At 38.9% G+C, this 13,434-nt stretch overlaps 1 protein-coding gene across 1 annotated transcript in view; it reads left to right on the top strand.

Moving 5' to 3' along the window:
* The window catches only part of AKAIN1 (A-kinase anchor inhibitor 1), a 31,775-nt gene extending 27,931 nt beyond the window's left edge, over positions 1-3,844 (top strand). Inside the window, exon 3 of the mRNA XM_075744397.1 lies at positions 1,877-3,844. Within this exon, the coding sequence (XP_075600512.1) occupies positions 1,877-2,067 (191 nt within the window). The 3' untranslated portion in view covers positions 2,068-3,844. The remainder of the gene's footprint in view (positions 1-1,876) is intronic.
* Positions 3,845-13,434: the final 9,590 nt, after the last annotated feature.

Below are 13,434 nucleotides of genomic sequence, written 5' to 3'. Positions count from 1 at the left end.
GAGGGGGCATCCACAACCTCTCTGGGCAACCTGTTCCAGGGTCTCACCACCCTCATCATAAGAAATTTGTTCCTTACATCCAATCTAAACCTACCCTCCTTCAGCTTAAGGCCATTACCCCTTGTCCTATCACTACATGCCCTTGTAAAAAGTCCCTCTGTATTGTTCTTATAAGCTTTTCTTATATGTTGAAAGGCCACAATAAGGTCTACCTGAAGCCTTCTCTTCTCCAGGCTGAACAACACCAGCTGTTTCAGCCTTTCTTCATAGTAGAGTTGACGATCTTCCTGGCCCTCCTCTGGACCCACTCCAACAGGTCCATGTCTTCCTTGTGCTGGGGGCCTCAGAGCAGTACTCCAGGTGGGGTCTCATGAGATCAGAGTAGAGGGGAGACAATCACATCCCTCGACCTGCTGGCCATGCTTCTTTTGATGCAGCCCAGGATACAATTGGCTTTCTGGGCTGCAAATGCACAAGGCCAGCTCATGTCCAATGTTTTGTCTACCAGTATCCCCAAGTCCTTCTCCACAAAGCTGCTCTCAATACATTCACCATCCATTGATGTTGGGGATTGCCTTAACTCAGGTGCAGAACCATGTCCCTTCCCTCAAAGTGTATCACATCTTAGTAGTTACCTTAGTAGTTAAGGTAAACAAGTGATTCTACTTTTTGTCTCTAACCTAAATTTCCTTGCCAAAAATTCTTAAAGAACACTGGGAATGTATAACAATTCCAGATGTGGACCTCTCAAAAGAGCAGCTGACCTTTAATTCACTCTGTTTTACTTCTTTCAGGACATAATTCTTAATATATGGCATTAAAACAGACAGTAAAATACAAATCCTGTTTAATGAAATACTTGAGCACAAAAATCAATTAAGAGAGAACTGAGATGCGTATCTTAAAAGACTTTAAAATCAAATCTAGTGATGTAAATAAGTACCTAGCCTAAGCATTTCAATTAGCAACTGAGAATACATTTTCTTAAATGCCAATAGGTGTACATCACCTTAATTCAGAATTATTTTTTTATATCAAGGTCAACTTTGAACATAACGCATCATTTTTTATTGTCCAAATTGTCATTTTTGTTAGGAGTCAAAATACATCCAAAGAGAAACATCTTAACGTAAACTACTCTTCATTACCAAATGTCAGAGGTCACATTAAATTACTTTGTTCTTCTCCAGATTTTATCACTTTGGCAAAACAAGGAAGTGTCACATAAGAAATACATATTTGTCAGGTTGTTATAGAAAATGTTGTGCATTGGTTTTGGGTGGGTTTGGGGGTTTTGTTTGGGGTTTTGAGGGTTTTTTTTCTGTTTTACCTACAGCAATCTGAGCATTTTTAGTGCTTTTGCAAATATTTTTGCAAATGTAGCTAAGGATCAATAAACTGACACTTAACAAAATTTTGCACCTTGAGGTCAATTGGAATTTGATGGATGAGGGCTTTTAATCTAAAGTAAAAGTAAATAGAAATGTTAATGAAACAGCTCTTTCTCTTTATGGTAGTGAGTGAGAACATGTCAGGCTTGCAAAATGAAGTCCAATTCCCCATCCAGAAGCACAGCTCAAGTCAAAACAGATGTGGTTCACAGCTGGATGAGAAAACCCTCCTTCTCTGTGGAAAGTGGGTAACTGAGCTGTATGACTCAAAGTCTCCCCCCTTCATTCAGTCCTGTAGTGCTGAGCACACAGGCATTTTCCACCCTACTTCTTCATCTTCTGCATTAGCAGGCTTCCTATTTAGTAATGAAGTGTAAATACCAAGCATTCTGTGGATTTTTTTTTCCCCCCTTTTCTGTCCTTCAGGTGTTCATAGAGTAGCCACAAACGCTTAGCTCCCTTTCTTTGTCGTTTGGTTCTCGCAGGTGAGAAGCCGGGGACGGAGCAAGACGAAGTTAAGCTGCAGAACGCCAGCAAGCAGATTGTGCAGACTGCTATCCTCCGAGCGGTGCAGCAAGTTTCCCAGGAGAGCCAGCAAAAGGAGAAGCGAACAAACAGCAGTACGAGCCTCCAGCTAGAAAGAGGAAAATTAACCAAGAAGCATGAAAAGAAGTAAAGGAGCGGATTGATTTTTTTTCAGTCCTCCGGTCTGCAGTGGTTTCAGCCTTCTCTTTAGTAGCAGCTGTATTGCGAGTGCAATGTTACGGTTGTAAAGCAAACCAAAGTATAATCACACCTAGACATAGGGTAAAGCTGCAGTAGTCCTCAGCTGAGAAATATTAAGTGCATTAGATGACTAACTCCGTATTTATGCAGTGCCTCTTAACAGAAACAATAACCATAGCTATAAAAGTAGTTTCAAGCACAAACTCTTATGGTATAGAGTTACTCTCAAACGCTTGTTGTCAGTACACTTTTATGTAAGTTCCGCGTGCAATGTTTATGTCAGTTCAGGTGGACGGACTCTCCTCTGAGTTACTGGGTTCACTGAAGCTGTCTTCACCAAAGAAATAGGTTACCGTTGAGTATAGCAGAATGCTTTCAGGCTGCCTTGAAGCGTGAGTTTGTACTTTGCTTTGTTTAGACATGGACTATGTGAAATGGCAATATAAAGTGGATTTGGTAAGTTCTGTGAACCAATTTCTTTTTTCATCCTGGGGAAAAAAAAAAAAAGGCAATCCAGTAAGACTGCAGTGACTGTGATCTATTTCTGTGATCATAGACCTATGATCTATGTCTTTTTTTTAAAGAAGTTAAAAGACATACTGAAGTTTTAGTCTACTTATTTGAAATATTTCTATACTTCTGCATAAAAATCACTTGTGCCTCAACTATTCCTTTTAATTTTCTTGATACTGAAAGAAGAGGAACTGATGTGCTGATATGGAGCTCGCCAGCTTTTCTTTTAGTTTTGCAGGTTTGCTGGGGATTGATTTACAGAAAGGGAAGACTGGAACAGCTTAAAAAATATGTGAATTTATTAATATCTTGAAGGATGGAAATATACTGTGTCTGAATTCTGTCATGGTAGATATTTCTCACCTGCTGGGCGTAAATTGACTTTAGATATTTGCAATTGCTACGTAGATTCTCCTTAAATAGCACTGCTTTAAGCTGGTAATACAGAACTTATCCTTTAACTTCTCTATATAGCTGAAGAAATCCATGGTGTTTCTAAAAATACAAATTAAATAAATGTAGCTTTCACTTTTATGCTCCCATACTGTAATGAAGATTGCACTATTATACATCTGAAATTAATAACAGTATATTTAATTATAGAAATGGCTTATAGCTCTGCTTCAACAGAATTCTTGTAGTAATACACCTAGAAATATAGAGAAGTAGATGCACAGGATCTGAAAGGAGACAAACTTTCATAATTGCTTTTCTACTCAGATGATTCTCAAAGAGACTTTTTGGTTTAAGTAATTGGCTATTACTTACTGTGTCCTACTGCTTGTGTTGAACAATTTCAAGATTCTTTCTCATGGCCAGAGGCTTAGTCATGAATAGCCACATATTGTAATATTAAGCCTTTGAAGTCTGCTTGGTTCCTTTTTTTTTTTTTTTTTTTTTTTTAAATTTAACAGCACTGACTCATACCAGATAATGATTTAGCTCAATCTTCTTTCACTTAAAAATGCAAAGAAAAATTCTACATCATTGAAGTTGTTCTAAATCCTCTAATAATGAAAACTGACTTGGATTGCAAGTACACAGCTGGTTCATTTCTATAGACACTGGGTGAATTTTTCCAGCCAAGCAAACTTTCAAAGGTAGAAGTAGTTAGGTCTTGACATATGTATATGTTGTTGTAATAGTCTTTTTTTTTTACCATTAGCTTTTTCATCAGTTGACATTTGTTTGGGAGGTAGCTCTTTTCTAAGCACTCTTTATCAAGAGTGCTTAGAAAAAGATTTAGCAAGAAATCTTTGCTTTCTGAGAGCCTAAGAAAACTGATCATGAGTAAAGGTTCAATTCTGAGGCTGATGGGCAGGCAACTCTAGTGGATGAGGGAGAGCAAGCCTGTTGGAGAGACTCTGGGGTGCAAAATGGTGTTTGCCATGGACCCATGGACTCAGCTACAGTTCCATAGGAAGGAGAACTATAGAACAGCAAAATCCCCATTTCTTTGGGCTTATTCTACTTTTTTTTAATACTTTTTCTCCCAGAAATTTGCAGTATGTCTTTTTTTTTTTTTTTTTTTTTTTTTTTTTAAATGTTCCTGGTAATTAGATTTGTAATCTTTGTGTAGTTTGGAAACTTTTTTGCATGTCCAATTTTTTTTTTTTTTTGTCATGTTAGAAAAAGAGGAATTTCAAAAGCCAGTCAATCCAGACTTTTGCCACTGGTTTGTATGAGGCTATTTCACTCCTCCCACTATGCTTTTCTACAATATCCCCTTACTGTCCTAGTCCTTTTAGACACACTATTACTCAAACATTAAATAATATTCATTGTTTTCCATGCTGTCAGAAGTCTAATATCTTGGAAAAATAAAAATGGTAGGAAGCCTAACAGAGCCTTGAGGAAGTTTTCTATGGTCTCCTATTGAGGAAAAACAAATACTGTAGCTTAAATAGCGTAGTTTTCACTGGGAGCCAAATAATGCATCTCCTATCTAGAGTATATATCCCTAAATTAAGGCATGCATTTAGTATCTCCTATTGACAAAGGATGTTCTGCACACCACTTGCATCCAGGTTATGTAGCTGAGGTCTGTATTGCATGTGAGAGAACTGCACAAAAGAAAACTTTACCCTTGGCTTGTTATACACTTACTACATGGTGAAAGTGGGTATTTTTGGTATCTTCACTGACAGATTATATTTTCTGGATAAAGTACAGACTATAGAAATTATTACAGATGTGATGCAGGTCTGATTACAAATAAAAAACACTTAAAGAAACTCTTAATACATTACATGTCTCTGGTTTCTCTTGTCAAAAGAAGGGAAGCATTTTCAGATTCACTAGACAATCTTATGAAGTAAGCAATGTGCTCATAAGGTTTGTAGTAATGAATGCATTATTCAGCACAATAATTCATATCTTAAAAGTACAAGACAATCAAAATGGTATCTATTTGTATTTGAAACAAAGTCACCATCTTTTAGCACTTATCAGGGGTAAATAGAAGGATGCACAAACATGTGAAAGTACGTTTATCACAACTCTTTCATGAAGAAGAATCATGTGTCTGTAGCTGTCTTGCACTGTGCTTGCTATGCCTTCATTCAGGTTGATTATCACAATTTTATTACTACATTTGTGCTATTCTTTGTAAGGTAATCAAGCAGCAACACCCGAATGGAAATTCATGTTGCCACAGCAGGCTGTTGTAAGAGATTGCTAAATACTACTCTTCATAAAGTTTTTGATTCTGTGTTGTTACATTGGAAATCCCTGCTCTAAAATAAAAACAAACAAACAAACAAAAAAACCCAACAAAAAACACTGTGACTTGGAAACAGCCATCTTAATTTTATCATTTCAGAAAAATAAAAGTATTCTGTGATAATATTATAGTTAAGAGTTCAAAATCCTCAAATATTTATTCAATAGCAAACCATGCACCTAAAAATCATACAGTCTCTACTCATGGGGGGTTTTGGTGATTTTTTTAAGTGTCTCAGAATGTACTATGTCTACTATGGTAAGTATATAAAAATAGCTGTTCTCAATAGTACTACCATGAAATATGCTGCAGCTGTTCTTTAAATGTGTGCTAGTGTCAAATACAGGGGTTAATGTGTCATTACTGAAGGCTTTTCTAAAAGCATTGAATCTAAATTAGGGGAAAAGATAAGAGGAAGTAGAATAAATTCTTGAAAGGCTATGGGATTCAGTCAAGTTCTCTTGGTTACCCACTCAGGTCTCAGAAGAAATGAAATTAGTGAAAAACTGAATATCAGCATAGACTAATTTCTCTCAACAGGTTCCTGCAACACAGGGATCAACTTGTTAAAAGAGTGGGAGTGAGCTGTTGGTAATGTCTTCCTCACCTGATGCTCAGTAAGGAGTGAGCAGCAGTACTGATGGAGCCTGGTTTCTAATGGATGGGTTTTCTCATCGTTGGCTTTTGGTGCCTCATGATAAGCTCTGGTAGCACCTTTTTGCCTGTTTTGGGTTCTCCAGAACAAAGGGGATCTCTGAGGCCTAACAGGTTTTTAATTTGCACTGTATCCTGCCTTTCAAAGGGAGCAGAAGTAAGGTCTCTTTTCTCTACTTCCAGAGCTTCATTCACAAAACATGGTGGATGCTCATGGGTTTTTATTCTTAAAGACCACTGTATCTTCACCGGATTTAGTCAACATGACAAACAATTTCTTTAATCCTTAAGACTGCATGGACGAGCACACATACTAGCTATGTTTGAGTGCTTTGGGGAACACCAAGAAATAGATACATATTTTAAATGCATTTCCTTCTAAGCTGTTCTTGTCTGCCAGGCAGATTTTCTTTGTTTAATTAACATAAGCAGCTTTTCTGTTTTAATAACTTCTCCTCCAGTGACTTGCTACTTGGATTTTGTTATAAGAGCTTGCTAGTTTTAACACTAAAACAGCAATAACTCCTGTTTAGTTTGGGTTTGATTAGAACCCATTTGGAATTACAGGTTCTACTGTGGTGTGGCTTTTGTCTTTTCTTTCACTAAAGGTGAGTAGCAACAATAAATAATGTTCTAAAGTAAAGGAAGTGTGTGGGTTTTTTGTTGTTGTGGTAGTGTTTTGTGTTGTGTTTTCCCCTCAGTTGCCTATAGCCGGAGGCCACACAGGGCAGATCATCGTGAATCATTCGCATGTGTTGTGATAGTAGCTGGGTGTAGAACTTGTACAGAAACAGAGAAAATTAACCCTTATGCAAGCTGAAAACTGAACCCACCTAAGCTGATGCTAAAACATTAGAGTAAGACACTCTGGTAGCTTTAAGGAAGATGTTCCATGTGTGCTTTCAGAGTTGAAACCCATTTAGAAACACCAGCTAGTGAAGACTGTAATTGCTTGCTTTGTGATATGGGGTGGAAAATGAGCACTAGTGTACTGTTCTGAAGACTTAAATGCTACTTCCTTGTGTCTACAGAAGACTTTGAATTGTGTCCTTTGGCAGGGTGACCCATTTGCTCCGACCTAGGGAGTGTATAGCTGCTATTCTTTCTTTGCATCCCAGAAAGTTAAACCCCTGTCTTTGGTTGCTATAGTAGATGCACTTGCCATGTGTTTGCTTAGTAAACATACCTCCTACTGATGTTGTTTCCCCTCATTTCTTTCACATGAGACAGCTCATTCTGAAAATCCTCAGCTACAAGATGAGCTATGAAAGCCATCTGCTTCCAGAACAGGGAGAGTGAAGATAATAAATCTTCTTTGCCTCATTGGTGGGATATTGACCCTTTCCCTCAGCTCACTCTATGTTTATTTCCAAGAAGGAGAACTGCGTTAGAGGCCAGTGCTTCCTTGCCCTCTCTTGCTAAGGGATTACCTATAAAGCAATGATCTTTAATATTTCCTTCCAAGGCAAAAACTGTTCCTGGGACACAATTTGCCATGTCTTGTGACAGTTTAATAGATCCAGATAACTTCAGATTTCCCATAGACCACATAACCTGGTTTGGTTTTTTACCCACTATAGTAGAGGAGCAGACTTTCAGATCTGAATATCTACAGTGGTGAGGATCTAATAGTTTGCTTGTTACTCCACCAGCTGAAGAAGTCTATATGTGTGAAGTTCAGCAACCTGAAGTAAAACATGTTGTCAGATCTTGTAATTCCTCCCATCGTATTTCCCAGAATTACAGATACTTCCATACAGCCACTTTGTTTTGCTGAGCATTAGACTTCCTAAGTCCATAGGCAGGAACAGGGACTGTCGGTGTCCTCTTCTGTTTAGATCACTGAAACCTGCAGGGAGCAACAGATGTTGCACTGTTTGGGAAAATGATCCTCTCAATGCTGAGCTGCTTTTGTGGCTCTTCTCTTGACCTCATACATTTCTTTATTTTCATGCGTTACTTCCAGACAGCAGTCAAATTGAGAGATCCACAAAACAGAGATATCTGAGATACCAGAGATGCAGGGACCTGGTGTGTCCTTGCACCATCCTCAGGTTTAAAGAAATCAGCCCTATGTCATGCTTACCTCTGGTAACTGGGTGAAATATCACGCGGCTGCAGCTTTCTATATTTCCTCAGCACCTGAGACACTGGGATGCCACCAAGTCAAGGGCTGTTTCAGCTCAGGAGGTACACAAACTCTTCGTTCTGTTTGCTAGAGCTGGCTTCAAAGGTCAGCGCCTGAGTCGGGTGGCAGCTTGCTCATCGCTGTACTCAGAGGAGCTGGATGGATGAGAAAGAAGCACATCTCAAGCCAGGCTCCAAGGAGTAAAACTTTGCAGAAGGCACTGGGCTTCTACCCGACCAGGAATATTCCTCCACCAGGTGGAGCAGCTAAACAAGTCTCTCCTTGTGTGGGGTTGTGTTGATGTTTTTCTTTGTTTTTATTTAATAATAATAATAATAATAAAGTCCTTGGGTGCTCCACATTCACTACCAGGCAGGAAAGCAAACACAGTAGTCTAGCAAACAAGTTTGGAATACATGACCACTCTTCAGGGTACCTGACCTTAGAAAAAAACATTTTGTTCAAGGTCAAATTGGTACATCTACTTCTGTAACTTGACTTCTGCTTTCAGCCTTTTCTCCTCTCCTTGTCATGTAAGGACACACTGAAATCTGCAAGATAAAGTTAACCTCCATTGTTTGGTTGGGGTTTTTTTGTTGCCTGTATTTTTTTTACTTCCATTAACCTGTACTGTTGTCTCTCAAGGTCACCTTTTTCCTCGCTCTGAAAAAAATGCTTGAGAAAAAAAAATACTGTATGAGTCCTGTGGTCCCTGTTTTAATCTCTGTGTTCCAGCATATCTGAGCTAACATGTTTTTCCTTGATTTAGGTAAAACCCCCTGTCATTATTGCATCTTTCATTCTTTAAATAGTTTTTCCTGTACCTGCATTGTGTGTAGAAATAGAATTGTAGAAACTACTGCCACGTTATGATTCTGAAGCTGCAAAAACTGCTGTATATCGTATACACTAAATCTTTACTTCCTTGAAAAATCTCTTACTCTTAGAAATCAGATTATATAACTCCATCTGCCCTGTTAAGAATTAGGTTAACATCTATTTTGTCTGCTGGCAGGATAGAAGGCTTTTTTTTTTTTTGGCTTTTTTTTTTTTTTTTCTCTCTCCCCTGGTCAAATATCTACATCTTAGGCTGTTGGTCTGATTATTTGAAAAGTTTAACATCCAACTAGGGCCACAGTGAGAGACTGAGAATTAGGATCCTAGCAAAGGTAAGGGGACTGCGTGCAAAGCTGATGACATATAACTCCAGGATCTGCGTGACCTGCGATTTGGAGATAAACAGCCCTTAACAGATTATGATGTTCGGATACTAGCAGCTTTCAGTGTGCAGATGGTGATGCTGTCAGGAAATGTCAGCCTTCGGTCTCTAAACGCCTGTCACATTTCATTAGGGGGCACAGATGACTGTGTTCTCTCCACTGCTGAGGCTCGACAGCAGATAACAAATGAGTTTTGGTAATTGCCCTGTTCCTTATTTTGTGATCCGTTCATTTCACCCAAGTGCCCATATCTACAGAAGCAAAAAAATGCTTCCATGTATGAATTCTCATGTTGTTGGTGACGATGAATCTGTCATCACTCAGGGAGATGCCAAATGCTCTGCAGAAGGGCAAAGAAACCCAATTTCCTTCAGCAAGTCTCTCTAGAGGAACGACGCATCAGCCTAAGGATGCACTGCGTGTTTGCAGACACCTACGGGAGCGACAGCTCCTCTTTGTTTTGTGACTGTCACTTTGGGTATGAGACCATACTCTGTCTCTCCAGCTGTCATTTTACCTCCCCCTTGGACCTGAAACTCCAACAGTGCAGACACAAGGAGAACAACACGTGGTATAAAGGGACACCAACAAGCCACGGCTTTGCCCCAGCAGTACAAGAGCATAGATAAACCCCCTACTCCCTCCCCAGTCTTTATAGCATGCGGTAACGGAGCAACAGCTGAAGTGATGACGTCTGGGGACCCTAGCCTCTTCTGTTACATGACCTTCATGATCAAAGTGTAGGAGGACCCCACCAGGCCACCAACACAGAAAGGAACAGGAAAAAAGGCCAGAAGTGGGCACTGAAGACCCTTGGAAACACGCGTCCAAACTCTGAAATGATGCTAGAGCTACAGGGCTGGTCTGAGAAAGAAATTTTCCTACAGATTTTTCCTATAGATCTTTATTTCTTATAACATAAATCACTTATGGTATGTTTTTGCAGAGAGCATTATTTTGGGTGAAATGAAGCAGCAGTCTCTTTTGGGGAAATAAATTACTTACCAACAGAAACTTGTCCAGAGCAGATCCTCACTGCTCAGTCTTTCTTTCCAGCTTTAAAGCCTGAATTAAAAAACAAAACAAAAACAGAACAAAACAACAAACAACCCCCACCCCAAAACCCAACCAAACAACACCCCTGCCCAAAACAAACAACAAAACAACACAGTAATTTTAGTGTGAATGCTCCATGATAGATGCAGTCTAGTGCCTGTGCATGCTAACAGAAAGCCAGTGATGATATGTGACGTGAAGCCCGTAGCTGGACATACATGCCAGAGCGTCAGCACTGCTTTCATAGTCCAGAACAACTCTATATCAGAAGTCTTGCACACTGCTCCTGGCTGGTTTTGGTTTGCTGATTAGGCTCTTGCATGTATACGTATGAGAGAGAGACAGGTTGATATAATGCTTTGTCTTTTTAAAAAAATCTTTCTTTAGCCATTAATGGAAAGCCATGAACTTACCTGGAAACTAAGAAAACTTGTTCTGGCTGCAGCTGAAGGAAATCAAGGGATGAGGGAGCAGCTGCACTTTGTGTCCACGTTTGGTACATTAATAGATTCAGAAAGCATTTGTAACTTCAGAGAACAAAGATTTCCATGGGTGTTTTCTGGAGAGTGTTAGAACAGGAGTAGTTAATATTCAGTAGGCTTTGCTTTCAACAAACATCTTTCCCCTGTACTTGTAGATGAACTTCTCATGATCTTACTGTCATCCACGGTGGTCCTAAAACCTCATGTAAGCAGCTGCTGGTTTTATATATATTCTCATATGCACATCCTAGAGATAAATTAATAATAGGGGGGCATTATTTCCTAGCAAGTGGGCTAAGGGATTCTTACAAGTCATCTCTTTTCACAGACTAGCTCTACCTGTCCCTCTGCAAAAAGGCAGCCTGCCAAGTTAGCCATTATGCATTACTCTATACCCATCACAGCAAATCAAGAAAAAAAAAAGCCTCAGGCCCCAGCTGAGGTTTAGAAATTGTACGTGCTTATGTTTTAATTGTGTTAAAGGCACACGAAGTTTCTGTAAGAACAGCACCTGGCGAAGCACTGGTTCTAGCTCATTCCCATTATGAAATCTGTAGCATGTCCATTATTTCAAGTATTATTATTTTGAAGATTATGTAAATAAATCAATACTTTGAACAAGGTGTAGAAATTTTTTCCTAGGAGCTGAAAAAAATCTTAGTCATGTTTGCCTTTATTTCTGAAACCAGTTGCAGTTAATGAATCCGACCTCCTAAAAGTTCCTGGCAGGATTCTCACCGTCTTGAAAGGAGCCTGGATTTCACCCAATTACATTTCTAACACTCGCTTCAAAGCTGCTGCTGCTGCTGCTGCTGCTGCTTACAGGTTATATGAATCACAGTCCATATCTTGGCAACAAACCATATGCAAGAACGCACAATGAGCTCAGCTGAACCCGAGTTACCCATTTATGTGAACGTCTGAGGTCAGCGGTGGAGTTTTATTTGCCTGACTACCTAAGAAAGCGAGATTTACATGCTCACATTAGCTGTCTGTGTGTGTGACTCCTGACAGCTTTTGCATCTGTTGGCCCATGCAACAAAACCTGACAGAAGGGACTCGGGATGTGACAGCCCTTCCCTGCACGGAGATGGAGCATCACGGGAAAAATAATGGGGAAGGCTTGATTTTGAGGGACACTTTAAGGAAAAAAACATTTCCCCTGAGCATGTCTGAGCTCCACACTCTTTTAGTCTCAGATATATATACATAACTCTGTTACTCTAGGGTTTATGTTATTATTCATAATAGGTTTTACTTCCTTTTAAGACATTTTAATAGAGCTGGGCTTTTGGAGTTTGGGATGGGGCTTTTTTAAGGTTTTAAATTCTTTACATAAATTACAAGAGTGCTCTTTATTTGAGGCCTGGACAGCAATATTTGACAGATTCATACTATCTAAGCCAATTTACAAAAGGAAAACACTGTCTCCATAGGTGCATTAGGCAAAGGACTGGAAATAACAAAATTCACACATTTTACAAAAAGGAGACAATAAAGAGTTCCTAACGTGGGAATTCATTCACTTCACACAATATTCTTCATATAAACATGGTATACTCAACTTTTGTCAAGTTTCATACCTTCAATAATGCTTAAAACTTTGCAAGACACACACACACACACAAAAACAGAAAAAAATGATTGGAATAAAACTCTGAATACAGGTACTTCAGTACTAAGATACACAAACAACTGAAATTCCTTCCTTTTCTTCTCCTTTGCCATTATGCTTTTTAATGAAGATACATTTATTACCAAAGAACGTGTAATTTATCCTTTGGTGCAGCTTATTCTTCAAAGAATTCATTACATTATAAGCTGCAGCAAATACAAGGTGTGATTGCTCTTAACATTCAGACCGTATCATAAGAAACTCCCCTTGTTGTAAAAGAAATATTAGTATTATATATTTATTCACTGGAGGTTTCTCTCAGCCTTTTTAATGTATAAAATACAAGTTGCAGCTATGCAGTCTTTATCTGATGCACAGATAGAAATCCTCAGAACATTAAAAACATGCTAAGATGCTTTCAACTGCAAATAAAAAATTAACCACTCGGTGAAGACATGCCTCAGCATTTCTGAACCTTCAAGTGAAATATCCCTTGCAGTCTGAAACACTTGAAAAATGATTGAAAATTCAAATGATAACAGCATATTTTCCCATAATAACGCTTTCCTGCATTATCAGCCACCAATGTGGCATTTGCCAAAGTTACATCACTGTAGTCAATCTTTACGTTTGTAACTAGTCCCAGTTCCCCTACACTGCAGTCTGAAAATATTCAGATGATGGAGAGTTCTCCTATCCTGCTAATGAGCACTAACTCTTAGGAATACTTGAATAATTCCTAGGAGTATTTGATATTTCGATGAATTGTGGCATCAGAGGAAAAACATGCCTTTCCCAAAGAAGTCTTTGATTCCTTTCTACATAGAGATGTCAGCAATACAAGAAGCTTTATTTTACCAAGATATATAGCTCTGGTTGTGTGTGGATGCTAGAAAACAAGGCTTTTTCATTAGTGCTTGCAATCAA

This window comes from Balearica regulorum, chromosome 2 (genome assembly GCF_011004875.1).
Source record: "Balearica regulorum gibbericeps isolate bBalReg1 chromosome 2, bBalReg1.pri, whole genome shotgun sequence".
Taxonomy (NCBI): Eukaryota; Metazoa; Chordata; class Aves; order Gruiformes; family Gruidae; genus Balearica; species Balearica regulorum.
Note: the sequence above shows the minus strand (reverse complement) of the source record. Positions and strands in the feature narration are given on the sequence as shown.